Raw genomic sequence first — 17,025 nt, 5'->3', positions numbered from 1 at the left:
CAGCAGATCTTTGAATGACCTCAAATTTACAGAGGGAGGAGACTGGCCGGGGTGCATTGGAATAGTTGAGTACAGAGGCAACAAAGGCGTGGATAAGGGTTTCTGAACAGATGAGTTGAGGCGGTGTGGTCTTGGGCAATGTTATGGATGTAGAATAGGTGGTCTCGGTGGTCCAGATATATAGTCAGAAGCTCATCTCGGGATCAGGTATGACAACAGGATTGCAATCTTTCTGGTTCAGTCTTAGACAGTTGCTTGGGAGAGGGATGGAGTTGGTAGTCTGGGAACAGAGTTTGTAGCAGGGACCGAAGACAATGGCTTCAGTCTTCCCAATATTTAATTAGAAGGAATTTCTGCTCATCCAGTACTGGGTGCCAGGCAAGAAGTTTGGCAATTTAGAGGCAGGCATGAGAGGTGATGATGAAGTAGAGTTGTGTGTTGTCAGTGTACATGTGGGAACAGATGTGTTTTCAGTTAATATTGGCGAGGGGCAGCATGTAGATGAGAAATAGGCCAAGGATAGATGCTTGGGGGATATCAGAGATAGTGGTGTGGGAGCAGGAATAGAAACCACACAAGGAAAGTGTATGTTACACCTTCACCTGATTGACTGAAATAATAATGAAACTACATCATGTCACAATTGAGCAACCTGAAGAAAAAAATATCTAAATGATTGAAAGTCTCTCATTTTCTGCAGTTTGCTGCTCACTATGTTAAGGAACCATTGATTTGCAAGCAGCTGCCAGTCTAGGCAAATTGAAAACAGAGTGGAGCCTGAAATAAAAGTAGAAAATGCCGGAAAAACTCAGCAGGTCTGGCAGAAAATATTAACTCTGTTTCTCTCTCCACAGATGCTACCAGACCTGGTGAGTTTTTCCAGCATTTTCTGTTCTCCTTTCCGATTTCCGGCATCCGCAGTATTTGGCTTTTAGCAGAGTGGAGCTTGATCCTGGCCTCTCCAAACATCCAAACTTGCAGATATAAGCAAAATACTGCGGATGCTGGAAATCTAGAACAAAAACAAAAATACCTGGAAAAACTCAGCAGATCTGACAGCATCTGCGGAGAGGGATACAGTTGACATTTACGGACTCGAAACATCAGTCTTGGCAAGATGCTCGCCGGGTAAGCTTCCTGAGAGCTTGGCGTTTGGGTAGAGGGGAGCCAAATTTAAATATTGAAAATATGCGCATAGTTTTAATTGTCTCTGGCTCAAATCTTGTCACCTTTTATATAGCAAAAGCATTTGAAATTTTGATATGATGTGCAGCATGACTAGTAGATATGACAGATTGAACAACGCAACTTCTACTTAAGAAACAGAAACCGAAACAGAACTCACCATTTCACTGTCAACTGAATGTAGAAAAACAACTGGCCTTGGCCCTTGGCCCTGGCATTCGTTGCACTCCTGACAGCCATATCCAGAGCAGTATGTACATCTGGGGGAAAAGTCAGAAACTTGTCATGTATTTGCTCTTGCACTGGTTTTTTAGCACGAATCGCTGGATATCGACGTTACCGAAACAAAAGATCACAACATTTTAAGCGCAAATTGTGTGCAGTGCAGTTTGAGTTTTCCCAATATTATGCGCTAGTTTTGATAACAATGCACCTGAAGCAAGCCTCACTCACAAAACAGACCATGTTCACAGGAGCTTGTGCCTGTTTGCAGGCTTTCGAGGAGGAGCCTGAACTTAAGTTGGATCTTTTGGGCACAAGGACACCAATAAGTATATTTTGAAAGGTTAGATATGCTTTTCAAAAAAAACTTACTAAGGGATAGACTATTGTAACCCTATATAACTAGAAAATAGCTTTGTATAACTTTTTGAAAGTTGTATTCAGTAACTCAGCTGGATTACCCACAGGTAATGGATTTAAAATGCTTATTTTTGGTGCTGAATTCTCTTTCAGCTGGATTAATCAAACTGCACCAAGTTACCACTTTTAAATACGACAAGGAATTTGTTTTTAAAAGCAAAATATTTTTCTTGGAAAAGTGACATTTTAAAACGTTGCCTGGTTGTGCTGATTGATAGCGGATCTTGTGCTCAGTGATAAGCAAATCAGCAGAAACTCAGGGCGGGGAGGGACGCTTTCCAAATCCGACACCATTTGCATTCAAATTGCTGACTGTGCCCAAGGTAGAAATCTACCCCTTAACCTACAGCATACTTGGTGTCTTCCAAAGATCTGCTTCACAAGAGATGATGGCTCCTGTGTCTAACAAACAAGTAATGGCCAAATGCAAAGTGCTACAAAGTATTTATGGCGGTCATTTCATCCAACAAGTCCCATGAAAATGCTTATGCTCCACAGGATCCTCCTCCCACATATCTTTGTCTAACCACGTCAACATATCTTTCTTTTTCTTTTTCCCGCTCTCATCTGTTTATCTAGCTTACCCTCAAATGCACCTGTGCTACTCACCCCAGCTGCTCCCTGTGATAGTGAGTTCCAATTTTTAACTACTCTCTGGGAAAAAAAGTTTCTCCTGAATTCCTTATTGGATTTATTAGGGATTATATTATATTTATGGCCATTGTAGTATAAGGGTATCCTGGCATAGCAAGGTTTAATGTGGAACTGGGAAACAGTACCGCCCTCAGTGTGATGTAAAAAGACACATGACCTGAGACTAGGCTGAGTTGTGGACTGGACAGAGACCTGTGCAAAAACAAGCATGGAGTTAGCTCATAGCTTGGGCTATACCCTGTATTTATGTATAGTTATGTGTTCTCAATAAACACTTAATGTTCAACCATACAAGACTCAGAACCTCTTTGTGACACCTACTGAACATGCAATGTACAACATCCACTAGTTCTGGTCTTGCCCACAAGTGGAAACATTTGTACATCTACCCTATTTAATGCTTTTAACACTTTAAAAATCTTAAAGGTCACTCCTCAATCCTTTTTCTAGAGGGAAGAGCCCCGGCTTGTTCAATCTTCCCTTATAGGTATAACCTCTAAGTTCTGGTATAATTCTAGTAAATCTTCCTTGCACCTTTTCTAGTGCATGTATGCTCTTTCTATAAAAAGAAGAGCCAAACTGTGCACAGTACACAAAGTGTGGTCCAACCAAGGTTCTATATAAATTTAACATAACTTCTCTGGTTTTCAATTCTGTCCTCTGAGGAATAAACCCCCTGTGCTTTGTTTGTTTTTTATGACCTGATTAATCTGTGCTTCTCCTTTTAGTTGTGTGCCCCCAGATGCCCCTGAATCTCCATCCCATTTAGACATTTATTTTCCAAACGGTCTATGGCCTCCTTATTATTCCTATCAGAATATACCATCTCACGTCCATCTATACTAAGGCTATTTGCCAATTTCATGCAAGTTTATGAATGTCTTCCTGTATTTTGTTGCAGTTCTCTTCTGTATTAACTACACCCCTCAGCTTAGTGCCATCCACAAATTTTGAAATCGTACTTCTGATTCCAGAGTTTAAATTGGTTAGGTAAATGGTGAACAACAGTGACCCCAGCAGTAATCCCTGTAGAACACCACACCTTACCATTTGCCGATCTGAGTAACCACCCTTAACCCCTACTCTCTAGCTGTTTTAAGTTTTGTGGCCGGCATGCTATAATTATGTTACTTGTCCCTTGGCTAGCCATATAATCGCTATATATTCCCAGTTTGTTTATCAAACATTGAATTAATTCTAGTAGACCAATAGTTTGAGGCATAACACTAATGCATTCATATTGTTAATTGTATCTCAGGTTGACTTTACCATGTGTTTATTTCTTGTGGATCTGCATATGCTATATTACTCCAGTATTTGGTTGCACTTTGCAAGTTTTGCTTGAGTGCATTGTAACATAGAGCACTGGGGCTTGGGTTTGTGCCTGCAAATCTTCGCACACTAAATTCAATCATGTTACTGCAGGCAGTCAGCAACTGAAGGCCATGCGATGGGGAGAAAGCTATGAGGAATTAGTTCTATTCTAATAGCATTCTTTACTCATTCCATGGAGGTCAGTGTAACTTTGCTTCCAATTTTTTTAATTATTCATTCCCGGGAGGTGGGCTTTGCTGGCTGGGCCAGCATTTATTGCCCATCCTTAGTTGTCCTTGAGAAGGTGGTGGTGAGCTGCCTTCTTTAACTGCAGCAGTCCATGTGGTGTAGGTACACCCACAGTGCTGTTAGGAAGGCAGTTCCAGGATTTTGACCCAGGGACAATGAAGGAACAATGATATATTTCCAAGTCAGGATGGTGAGTGGCTTGGAGGGAAACTTCCAGGTGATGGCGTTCCCATCTATCTGCTGCCCTTTTCCTTCTACATGGTCATGGTTCTGGGTTTGGAAGGTGCATCTAAGGAGCCTTGGTGAATTCCTGCAGTGCTTCTTGTAAATGGTACACACTGCAGCTACTGTACATCGGTGGTAGAGGGAGGGAATGTTTGTGGATGTGGTGCCAATTAAGCGGGCTGCTTTGTCCTGGATGGTGTCAAGCTTCTTGAGTGTTGTGGGAGCTGCACTTATCCAGGCAAGTGGGAGCATTCCATTACACTCCTGACTTGTGCCTTGTAGATGGTGGACAGGCTTTGGGAAGTCAGGAGATAAGCTACTCGTCACAGGATTCCTAGCCTCTGACCTGCTTTTGTAGCCACAGTATTTATATGGCTGGTCCAGTTCGGTTTTTAGTCAATGGTAATTCTCAGGATGTTGGTAGTGTGGGATTCAGTGATGGTAATGCTATTGAATGTCAATTGGTGTACTCTTGTCTCTTTTAGTTGGAGAACAATTAGGGCAGATGATACAGAACTGAATATGGGCTTAGTCAGGATCCCACAGCCTCAAATGACACCCAAAGGTTTGAGGAAGAGAAACTTTGCCAGTGAGTGCAGGTGAATAGGGTGGGTTGCAGATGGTTCCCGATTCATGTCATGGCTATCACTACAATAATCTCTCTCCCACTAGCACAGCTGATAGGAGCAGAATATCCTGCTATCAATAGAACAATTGGTGCTGAACACAACATGGGAGCTCATTGGCTCAGTAAGATTTCTTATCAGTCAAAATGTCACTATATATTTTGGAGGTGATGTGCAGCCCTGGCTGTCGGAGATCTGTTGTTTCTGAGGGTCTCACTACGGAAGCTAGATTGCCAGAATGTGCAGTGAGTCACCACAGATTTGGCCACAACATGAAGCAAAAGATCATCATGAGCAGTATAACTGGCATATAAAATTTCAGCATTTTAACAGACAGAAAGAATCATCAGTGATATGTACTCCATAAAGCCAGATGGTGAAGAATAGAACTGGGGCCAATCTTTACACACTTCTATAAGCATTTATTTACAGAGATAAACATTACATAGTTTCAAACTGTTTTATTTATATGGACACAAGTGAATCCCCTGTTAATGTCTACAACCTGCATACAATTCAGCAAATGTAATGTACAAGTATCAACCAACTCTATTCTATGGACTAGGTTGTTGCGTTATAGGACTGAAAACATCCTTACCTCATCTTCCCATTGCCCATACAATAATCACATCTGTCATTGCCAAGTCGATTTCCTTTGCCAAGGCAAACCCAGCATTTCACCTGTAGTTGCAAAATGGCTCATTGTTACTTTATATATTTCGCAAAATTGCCACCTCATACACTTGTTAGGACATTAATCTATGGGTACAACTCTGTTTAAAAAGGAACTGTTCTCTGGATTCAGGAGAATTGGTCCTTCCCTCAAACTCAGTACAGTGGGGCCTATTGGGACCATTGGGTGGCAGAGTGAGCTCCTCACCCACTGATCATGATTTTAAGGCTATGGCCTTATGTACATTGGTCAGGCAAGCTGCAGGACACTATATAGCCACCGTTACACAGATTGCCAAATTCAACAAAGGAATGTTGAAAGTTGAAAGTTTCTGTCACCAGGATGGGGAGTTACAATTGTGGAGAGTGGAGCAGTGGCCCAGGTTATTTTGTGGGGCTCGGAGAAACACTCCTGCTCCTCCTACGCCCAGAAAAATAATTTAAGGCTTACCTTTCCTGGGCCTCTTTGCCATCACCATCTCCTACTTAAAAATGACAATTGGGGTCCTATTTATGTCGTTGAATCCCAATTTCTACTTAAAAAATGGCCTATCACCTGAAACATGTAAGCGCTTTGGACACCAACAAGGTATCCCACTTTTTAATGGTGCAGTGAGGCTATTAAGCCCCTTTTGAGGCTTTCAATACTCCATTAACTATTGTTGGGTACAGTACAAAAGGTGCCCGGTCCCCTCTATCACTTTGGCCATTCTACACAGAGAAACTTCCTCAGTGAAACTTCCTCGGAATTACTTTTCTCAAAGGGTTGTGAATCCGTGGAATCCACTACCTCAGAGTGCAGTGGATGCGGGGACGCTGAATAAATTTAAGGTGGAGATACAAATTTTTAATTAGTAATGGGTTGAAAGGTTATAGGGAGAGGGCGGGAAATTGGAGTTGAGGCTGAAATGAGATCAGCCATGATCGTAATGAATGGCAGGGCAGTCTTGAGGGGCTGAATTGCCTACTCCTGCTCCTAGTTCTTATGTTCTTACGTTCTTATGCGAGGGTTTGCAGGCTATTTTACCAAGAGTTAAAGCTGAACCCAATCCTGACCACATTCCAGATCCAGAAACACACTCACACTTTAGTCCAAAATTATACACATGCAGTTTGTCATTTTTAGTCAGTGGTTTTGGTAAAATTGCAGCTGCTGTGTGGATCTTGGTAATGTGTGCTCCTGGCAATGCTCATCACTGAGTCAGATGGTGATAGATTCTAACTCCACTACAGAACTTGAGCACACAATTTCACTGACACATGAATGCAGTATTGAGAGAGTGCTGCACTATCAGAAGTGCCAACTTTCAGATGAGATGTTAAACTGAGGCCCTGTCCACCTTACCAGATGGACATTAATAAGGTTCTTGTGGCAATATTCAAATTAGAGCAGTAGAATGTTCGCAGTGTCTTAAAGTACAATTATTCCTCAACCCTTGAGGGTCCTTAAGGTGGTGCAGAGGAAGTTTACTAGAATGGTTCCAGGGAAGGGAGGTGATCTTAGCACAAGTTTAGGTTGGACAAGCTGGGATTGTTCTCCTTGGAGCAAAGGAGATTGAGGGGAGATTTGATAGAGGTGTACAAGATGATGACGGTTTAGATAAGGTAGACAAGGAAAACCTGCTCCCATTCGATGATGGTGCAAGGACTAGGGGGACATAGATTTAAGGTTTTGGGTGAGAGATGTGGGGGATGTGAGGAAGAGCTTTTTCACACAGCGAGTGGTAGTGACCTGGAACTCGCTGCCCACAATAATGATGGAAGCAGTGATTTCAAAAGGAAATTGGATGGACCCTTGAAGGGAATAAACTTGCAAGGGTGCAGGGCTATAGCAGGGGAATAGGACTGACTGGATTGCTCTACACAGCACTGGCATGGGCTTGATAGGCCAAATGGCCTCCTTCTGTGCCATAAATGACTCTGACCCAGATCTTTAAAAGAGCTTAAATGGCCATTTATCTCATTGACATTTGTGGCACCTTGCTAGGGATAAATAGGCTACGGTATTTGCCTACAGATAACATTTCTAAAGATTGTCCATTGAGAAGTGCTTACCCATCCTGTTTGAAAGCACTTATTGCATGGGACTTTACCCATGGCCATGCAGTTGTGGCACTCCTGAAAGAAATCACATTGAAACAAAGTGAATTTCCCCTCGCTGATCCTGGTGGGTGCATTGCCAGCATCTACCACCACTCCCACTGGCACTGCTTGCAATGGACAACTGCCAGCCTCTGGCCAACAGCTTTCATAGACCCGGATTTCCGAGGCCTGAGGAAGGCCAGCTGCTGGCCACTAACGCATGGGCCTTCCCCGAAGATGGCAACATGGGGCTCTTGCCGGCTCTCCAGCTGGTGGGTGAGACCCCTGTCACCTGGATTAAATACCGTTCATTGTCAAGGTTCACACTTGGGTGAATTAGGATTTTTAACTTTTGGCTTTTTCATCATTTTATGATGAAAGAGTTAAAATAGAGGCTGCTCGCCTATCACTCGCTTCAAAATGGAAGGTAACGATCCCAGGGATTTAATTTGATTGGGAGAAAGTTTTAACTGTCTATTTTACATCACTCCTGATGTATAGTTCCATCGAAGAGCATACAGCTTAATTAAAATGCCACTAAGGAAGTACCACAATCAGAAGCTTTTTCACCATTGCTAACTAAAGGGCCATGAACCTTCTCCTTTTTCCCCTGGAGACTCCAAACCTAAATTGCAGTACCAGGCTGTACATCTGCAGCCAGAATAAAATGACACATTGCGGTCCATGAATGCCATTTGTCTTGGTTACTATCGCAACTTTGCCTCTGGAGCCAGGAAATAAATTCTCCTTGTCGGGGCCCTCCATCCAATATGTTACAGTATGGGTCAGCTTTAACTTGACTTAGTCCCTGGGATGATGTTTACTGCGGCACTCTGTCCCAACTGTGTCTGGCCTCTGTTCCAAGTTGTCTTACCTTTACAGAGGCAGTGTGAGGCACCTGTATTTTCTTTCTACTTTTCTCAAACATTTTTGGAATGTCAACTGCCACTTCCCATGGAGGGGGAGGGGGCCCAAAGCCACAGTTGTCAATAATCTGATCTAGAAAGGAGAGAGAGAGAGAGAGAGAAAATACTGTTATACTCTAACCACAGTTTACAGGGAGTTGCCCTTGGCTGATTTAACAATGCCATTGTTTCAACTCAGGGTCCAGGAGACTGGTGTGTATGCGCCATCTCCCTGGTGTTTGCATTGCCAGTTCCTTTATGCCAAGAGAAGGTCGTATACTTAGGCCCGGATTTTTGCTCCCAGGTCGGACGTGCAGAGCCCGGACGTTTCCCAGCTCCGTGAACCTGACCTGGGAAAAAGAGGCTCGGAAACTGGGATTTTTGGTTGGGGTGGGGGGGTGTATGTGTGTGTGGGTGGGTGGGTGGGTAGGTGGGTGGGGGGTTGCCATGGGGGCTGGATTAGAAGTTGGACCCAAGCCCCCGGAATGAGTGTGGAAGCTGCCAGGTGTGGAGGTGGGCTGGCTGGAAGGCCTGTCTCTGTGCGCTGGCACTGTCTGAAGGATTGAAAAAAGAGCAACAAAACAATAAAGGTCCCTTCAGCCCTCAAGGCCACCCCACAAACTCCCCATTTCCCCACCCACCCCCATGGACTCCCATAGCCCCCATGCCAACCTATGCTCCTGTACCCACCTCTAATGGCCTCTCATACTCCCTTATGCCATCCTATGCCCTGTACCTACCTCCAATGGTTCCTCATCCCCTTTGCCTTTCTACCCACCAATAGCCCTTCATACCCCTACTCAACCCCATGGCCCTTTATAGCCCCAATGCCAACTTAGTGCCAATACATGCCAACCCATGCCCTGACCCATCATCCATTGCCTTTACCCCGTTCATGCCAACTATTATATCACTATTTAAAAAAAAACTGATTGATAAAAGACCATTCAATACACTGAAATTCCTTCAACTAATCTCTTATGAAAACAAACATTTCACTTAAGTACTTCTACCCTTCTCTTATGAAAACAAATATCTCTATTCTATAACCACTTGGAGCTGTCAATCAAACTGATCACTTAGCAGGCACCTCACTCTGATGAGGTTAGTTTGTAAAATCAGTCATGCAGTACAAATCCTAGAACGAAAGCACTCATGCTTATGTCAACAGAATGAAATAGCAGGCACCAATTTTTTTAAACTCCACACATTTTTTTTCAATTTAAGACAAAGCATAGTTAAGTACCTTGACAACTTTGACAGTTCCAATGCATTTTGACAGATTGACAGTTCTTTGACAGATTGACTGTTCCAACTCTTTGATAGTTTGACAGTTCCAATGAGTTTATGCACTTTTTACACACACTTTTTAACAATCCCAAAGGGCACCAGACCTCTCCAAAGGAAAGGTCACTCTCTCCTTTGCCCCCACCAATCACTGGCCTTCTATCCAGCTTCACTTTCTCCACCCCTGCTTAAACAGTATAAATTTCAGGAGAGTTTTACTTCTCTTTGGGCTGAATTTTTCCGTCCACGAGCAGGGAGTGGGGTGTGCTCGCCAATGCAAAAATGACGCAGGATGATGCCAGGCAGAACCCTCCCCATTTAAATTTTCAGGAAGGCGGGGGGACTGCGCGATCAGCTGTCCGCCCGCTGACCTGTCAATGGCCAGTTGAGGCCATTGACAGGATAATTAAAACAATTAAAGGCCCTGCCCGTCCAACCTGGCGGGCAGGCCAGGAGCCTCGGCGGGCTTCTGAAAAATCATAAAACCTCATCCACCGGCGAGATAAGGTTTCATGTAGGGTTTAAAAAATTAAGTAAAGTTTGAGTGCAGTTTATTAACATGTCCCATCTCATGTGACATTGTCACATGAGGGGGACATGTTAAAGGATTTTTAAATTTTCTATTTTTAGAGTTTGAAAACCTTTCAACGGTCTCCCTGAGGCAGCACTTAGCCTCAGGGAGATGTGCGCTCTTTCGTGTGCATGCGCAAAAGAGCACACTCTCACATTTGTGGAATCCCCCCCGCCAGCACAGGGAGTGCATAGCGCTTCCCAGCGGACGTCACGCTGGGCGGGCCTTAATTGGCCCATCCACTTAAAATGGCGGCAGGGCCCGCTTCTCTGGCGGGGATCGGCTCCCCGCCCGCCAGAGATTGGGTCGGCCCCACCTGCCCGACAGGCAAAAAATTCAGCCCTTTAGCTCTGAAGAAGAGTCATACGGACTTGAAACAGATGCTGTTTGACCTGCTGCGTTTTTCCAGGATTTTCTGTTTTTGTTTCAGATTTCCAACATCTGCAGTATTTTGTTTTTATCTCTCCAAAAAGTACCTTACCTCCACCAAATGGCACCTGACCTCTTCCAAAGGTGTCCCGGGACTAGATCAAATGGGATAACTTACCTCTCCAAACAAATCCACAAGCTTTAGGCCTGCTCCTACCAGGTTTAATCTACAAACTTTGGGTTTCAATCACCACCTCACCAAAATCACATGAGTGGAGGCAGCTGCCGATTTATATGGTCAGCTGCCTCTGAGAACCATGGTTGTGCATTTTAGAACTTGCCCCATCTCCCCCACTGCGAAAATAATGGAGGCCGGGTTCAGGCCTTTGCCAGTTTTTCACGCAAGCAGGGAGCCTCTCTGTCAAGGCGAAAGTTCAGGCCTTAGTTTATCACAGTTTTCTCGGTGTTCCCAAATGTCAAGAAGTTGTGTTTAGCAGCGCAAGCAGAGCAAACCTGCTCACAGACACCAAGTTGTGGGAATTGGAACTCAAGCAGTATCCAAATAAAAAGCCTGGTGAAGAAAATGTGATGCAAGATTTTCTATTGTTTGGGGAGATAATGTCAGGATTATGTCAATCGTAAGTGACACAGTGATGTACCTTAACTTGATCTGCCCCGTTACGCAGACTACTTGTTGCAAACAAATGCAGTTTTTTATTCACTTGCTCTTTTTTTTATTCATTCACGGAATGTGGGCTTCGCTGGCTGGGCCAGCATTTATTGCCCATTCATTGCCCTTGAGAAGGCGGTGGTGAGCTGCCTTCTTGAACCGCTGCAGTCCATGTGGTGCAGGTACACCTGCAGTGCTGTTAGGGAGGGAGTTCCAGGATTTTGACCCAGCGACAGTGAAGGAATGGCAATATATTTCCAAGTCAACCTAAATGCAAAACTCAGCTCCACAAGCCAATCAATACAGCTCTAACTATCCAGCCTTGGCTGTACAAATGCAAAATACGGTAGATGCTGGAACTCTGAAATAAAAACCAAAATAAATGCTGGAAATATGTAGCAGGTCAGGCAGGTCTGTGTGGAGAGAAACAGAGTTAACATTTCAGATCTATGACCTATTATCAGAACAGAAGAAAGATAGAAAAGTGAGAGTTTTTAAGCCAGTTGGAGGGAGGGGGAAGAGGGTGGGGGAGGGGGGCAGGAAGAACAAAACCTTTCCTTTTGTTGTTCCTGCCTCTTCCCTGCTTTCTCTGGCTTAAAAATTCCTACATTTCTACCTTCCTTCTGTTCTGAACGAAGGTCATCGGCCTGAAATGTTAGCTCTGTTTCCCTTCATAGATCCTGCCTAATATTGGAATTTGATTTAAGAAGTGTGCTGTTAGATTGGAACTTCGCCAATGTTACTCCATCATTTTAAAAAGGTTGGGTGAGAGAAACCAGGTGGTTACAGTTCTGTCAATTTAATTTCTGTTGTGGGTAAGCTACTAGGGTCTGTTGTTTGGGACAGAAAGCTGGATTTTTAGCCCCTGTCGGCGTTGGGAACGCAGATTGGGGTGGGGGGTGTTGGCAGGGTCACCCGCTGCAACTGGCGATAGCAAGTCATCCCACTATTAAGGTCCATTGTTGGAGGCTGATCAGGATTTTCCACCCAGGCCCCACCCACCCCCACAGGTGGCAGGGGACAGTTAAGCTGTCTGGAGGCGACATCCCAGTGGCAGACTGTGGTCCAGAACTCCAGGCAGGCCATGAGTCTCTCCCTGCTTGCCTGAGTGCAGCAACAGTTACAGGCTGCCCCTGCTCTGACATGTGAAAAAGCTGGAGAGAGGGTGTCACCATTTTGGGGTGCCCCCTCCCTCACTTTCCTTTAATGGCTTCATGCTGCCACTTGCAAGGTCCTATTGGCCGCCCAGCTTCATGCACCATCTGTCGTAGGACAGTGAGCCTGCCCTCTGGACATTAATTGACCAATTTGTGGAAAATCAAAGGTGATTGACTGTTCATCATACAGTGTGGGCTTCTGACCCTCATTTGAGCCTGATGGTGGGACCCTGAAACCCTGAGGGAAAATACTTCCCAGAACGACTGAACAAATATGAGCTGATCAGAGAGAGCCAGCACAGCTTTGTTAATGTATGTCCATGTAGGGCTGATATAGTTGAATTCTTTTTAAGCACTTACTAATGAGTTAGATAAGGGATGTTATTTATATGAATGACCAGAAGGCATTTGATAATATTCCACTGTGAGATTATTAGCAAAAATGAGAGCTCTCAGAATTGGAGAACGCCTTTTGACTGGCAATTGGTTGGAAGATAGTAGACAGAGAGTGGGGATAAAGGGTAGGTACTCTGGTGTGATATAGCAAGTGGTGTCCTCTGGGGATCTGTTCTTGGGCTTTAACTTTTCATCATTTTATTAATGCATTTGATGTAGGAATAGGGGGGTGATATATCCAATTTTTCAGATGTTAGTAATCTAGGAGCAACAGTGTCGGTGGGAACAGGAAGTTGCAAAGGGACATAGGCAGAAGAAGTGAGTGGACAAAGCTCTGGTAGATGGAGCTGAATGTGTGCAAATGTGAGATCATCTACTTTTCGATCCACGAAGGGTAAATCTGAGAATGGTGAGAAACGAGTAACTGACGAGGAGCAAAGAGATTTGGCATAAGAATTGATAAAAGCCCAGAGACAATAAGGCTAATGGAGCTGGTATATGAAGGGGAGTAGGTTATGATTTAGTTGTACAAAGCCATGGTCCAGAACAGTGAATAACAACAGGCTATTTGATGGCAGTATATATCACATATGAACATATGAACAAGGAACAGGATTGGGCCATTTAGCCCCATGAACCTGCTCCACCATTTAATAAGGTCATTGCTAATCTGATAGTAACCTGAAATCCGCATCCCACCTACTGCCGATAACCTATCACTCCCTTTATTACCAAGAATCTATCTACCTCTGCCTTAAAGATATTCAAAGACTGGTGGAAACAGTCTTTTTGAGGAAGAGAGTTCCAAAGACTCACAACCCCCTGAGAGAAAAAAAAATTCTCTTCATCTCTGACTTAAATGGGTGACCCCTTATTTTAAACAGTGACCCCTAGTTCTAGATTCTACCACAAGAGGAAACATCCTTTCCACATCCACCTTGTCAATACCCCTCAGAATCTTATATGTTTCAATCAAGTCACCTCTTACTCTTCTAAACTCCAGCGGAGACAAGCCTAGTCTGCCCAACCTTTCCTCATAAGACAGCTTGTCCATTCCAGGTATTAGTCTAGTAAACCTTCTTTGAACTGTTTGCAATGCATTTACACTCTTCCTTAAATAAGGTGACCAGTACTGTACACAGTACTCCAGATGTGGTCTCACCAATGCCATGTACAACTGAAGCATAACCTCCCTACTTTTGCATTCAATTCCCCTCACAATAAATGATAACATTCTATTAGCTTTCCTAATTACTTGCTGTATTTGCACACTAGCCTTTTGTGATTCATGCACTAGGACATCCAGATCCTTCTGCCCCTCAGAACTCTGCAATCTCTCACCATTGAGATAATATGCTTCTCTTTTATTCTTCCTGCCAAAATGGACAATTTCACATTTTCCCACATTAAACTCCATCTGCCAGGTCTTTGCCCACTCACTTAACCTATCTATATCTGTTTATAGCCTCCTTATGTCCTCTTCACAACTTTCCTGCCTATCTTTGTGTCATCAGCAAATTTGGTGACCATCCCTTCAATCCCTTCATCCACGTCATTTATATCAATTGTAAACAGTTGAGGTCCCAGCACTGATCCCTGTGACATGTTACTTGTTACATCTTGCCAACCTGAAAAATACCCATTTATGCCTACCCTCTGCTTACTGTTAGCCAGCCAATCTTCTATCCATGCTAATATGTTACCCCCTATACCATGAGGTTTTATTTTCCACAATAACCTTTGATGTGTAACTTTATCAAATGCCTTCTGGAAATCTAAGTACAGTACATCCACTGGTTCCCCTTTATCCACAGCATGTTACTTCCTCAAAGAACTCCAATAAGTTGGTTAAACATGATTTCCCTTTCACAAAACCATGTTGATTCTGCCTGATGACTTTGAGCTTATCCAAGTGTCCTGCTATAACTTCTTTAACAACAGTTTCACAGCCAAGAACCCTGGCCCAATGTTCCTCTCCCTACCCCAGGAATGCGGAAAAGGTCCAAGGCAGAAAACAAAAGCAGTGCTCATGATCATAACTTTTAAACAGCTATGCGTGAAGTGAGGAGTTTCAAAAACATCTGAAGGATGTCCTTTAAAGAGCAGTGACAGTTATGCAGACAAATGTGATAATCAATGTGCACAGCAAACAATCCTGAGAGGAATGGCGTCCAAAGTGTAAACATGGCAGATTCCACAGCAAATGAAACCAACAGGTTACCATTTCCATTTAAAATGTAGGAACTGACCAGTCGACCCAAGGTCACTTGGTTGTGCAGGCTACAATAGCACTTTAATAATTTTATTTTGACATGTTGATTCACGTACACAGGCCCTTCCTTTAGGCATTAGTTTCTTCCTGGTACTGGTCACTTTCCATTTTTTATTCAAGTGACTATTATTCATTATCACAGTATCTTTACAGTGCAGAAGGAGGCCATTTGGCCTATCGAGTCTGCACTGGCTCCCTGAAAGAGCATTCCACCTAGTCCTACTCCCCTGCCTTATCCTCATAACCTTGCACATTCTCTCTTTTCAGGTCCCTTTTGAATACCTCGATCAAACCTGCCTCCACCACTCTTTCAGGAAGTTTGTTCCAGACTCCAACAACCCTTTGGGTGAAAAAAAGTTTTCCTCACATCACATTTACTCCTTTTGCCAATTATTTTGAATCCGTGACCTCTAGTTCTTGATGTTCTCTTGAGTAGGAACAGTTTCTCACTATTTACCCTGTCCATACCCCTCAGGATCTTGAATATCTCTATCAAGTCTCCTTTCAACCTTCTTTTCTCCAAGGAAAACAGTCCCAGCCCCTCCAATCTATCCTCATAGCTACAGTTCTTTATCCTAGGAATCATTTTTGTGAATCTCCTCTGTACTCCCTCCAATGCCTTCACATCCTTCCTCAAGTATGGTGCCCAGAACTGGACACAGTACTCCAGATGAGGCCTAACTAGTGTCTTATGGAAGCTTAACATGACCACCTTACACTTATACTCAACATCCCTATTAATAAAGCTTGAGATAATATATGCTTTATTAACTGCTCTCTCAACATGCCCTGCCATCTTCAATGACCTATGTACATATACATCGAGGTCCCTCTATTCCTGCACCTCCTTTAGAGGCTCTCCCTTTATTTTATACTGTCTCACCATATCCTTCCTGCCAAAACGAATCTCCTCACATTTCTTTGCATTGAACTTCACCTGCCACTTGTCTGCCCAAGCCGCCAATATGTCTATACCCTTTTGAAGTTCAAGACTATCCCCATGACAGTTGACAACATTTCCAATCTTCGTATCATCTGCAAATTTTGAAATCATGCCCTGCACGCCACAGTCTAGGTCATTAATATATATCAGAAAGAGCAAGGGTCCCAACACTGACCCCTGGGGAACTCCACTATAAACCTTCCTCCAGTCTGAAAAACAATCATTTATCACTACCTGTCACTCAGTCAATTTCTTAGCCAAGTGCCTGCTTTCCCACTTATTCCATGAGCTAGAATTTTTCTCACAAGTCTATTCTGTAGCACTGTATCAAATACCTTTTGAAAATCCATATACACCACATTAACAGGTCAAACATGGACAAGGAAACCTCCTGCTGATTACCACATACCGCCCTCCCTCAGCTGATGAATCAGTTCCTCCATGTTAAACACCACTTGGAGGAAGCACGGAGGATGGCAAGGGTGCAGAATGTACTCTGGGTGGAGGACTTCATTGTCCATCACCAAGGTTGGCTCGGTAGCGCCACTGCTAACTGAGCTGTCTGAGTCCAAAAGGACTGGTGGTGAGGGAACCAACAAGAGGGAAAAACATACTTGACCTCATCCTCACCAAACTGCCTGTCGCAGATGCATCTGTCCATGACAGTATCGGTAGGAGTGAGTACTGCACAGTCCTTGTGGAGAAGAAGTCCTGTCTTCACATTGAGGATAGACACCATCGTGTTGTGTGGCACAAGCACTGTGCTAAATGGGATAGATTTCAAACAGATCTAGCAACTCAAGACA

The 17,025-nt window shown here is 43.8% G+C and overlaps 1 protein-coding gene across 1 annotated transcript in view; it reads right to left on the bottom strand.

Moving 5' to 3' along the window:
• Window positions 1-17,025, bottom strand: part of LOC121280003 (protein SSUH2 homolog) — a 69,868-nt gene that overhangs the window by 8,239 nt on the left and 44,604 nt on the right. The window contains exons 6-11 of the mRNA XM_041191633.1: window positions 8,524-8,648; window positions 7,623-7,685; window positions 5,494-5,576; window positions 3,016-3,040; window positions 2,175-2,229; window positions 1,346-1,445 (exon numbers count right to left, since the gene is read on the bottom strand). Of these exons, the coding sequence (XP_041047567.1) occupies window positions 1,346-1,445; window positions 2,175-2,229; window positions 3,016-3,040; window positions 5,494-5,576; window positions 7,623-7,685; window positions 8,524-8,648 (451 nt within the window). The remainder of the gene's footprint in view (window positions 1-1,345; window positions 1,446-2,174; window positions 2,230-3,015; window positions 3,041-5,493; window positions 5,577-7,622; window positions 7,686-8,523; window positions 8,649-17,025) is intronic.

The sequence above is a fragment of the Carcharodon carcharias genome, chromosome 7 (genome assembly GCF_017639515.1).
Source record: "Carcharodon carcharias isolate sCarCar2 chromosome 7, sCarCar2.pri, whole genome shotgun sequence".
Lineage (NCBI taxonomy): Eukaryota > Metazoa > Chordata > Chondrichthyes > Lamniformes > Lamnidae > Carcharodon > Carcharodon carcharias.
The sequence above is the reverse complement of the archived record's forward strand: the minus strand, read 5'-3'. Positions and strand labels throughout refer to the sequence as shown.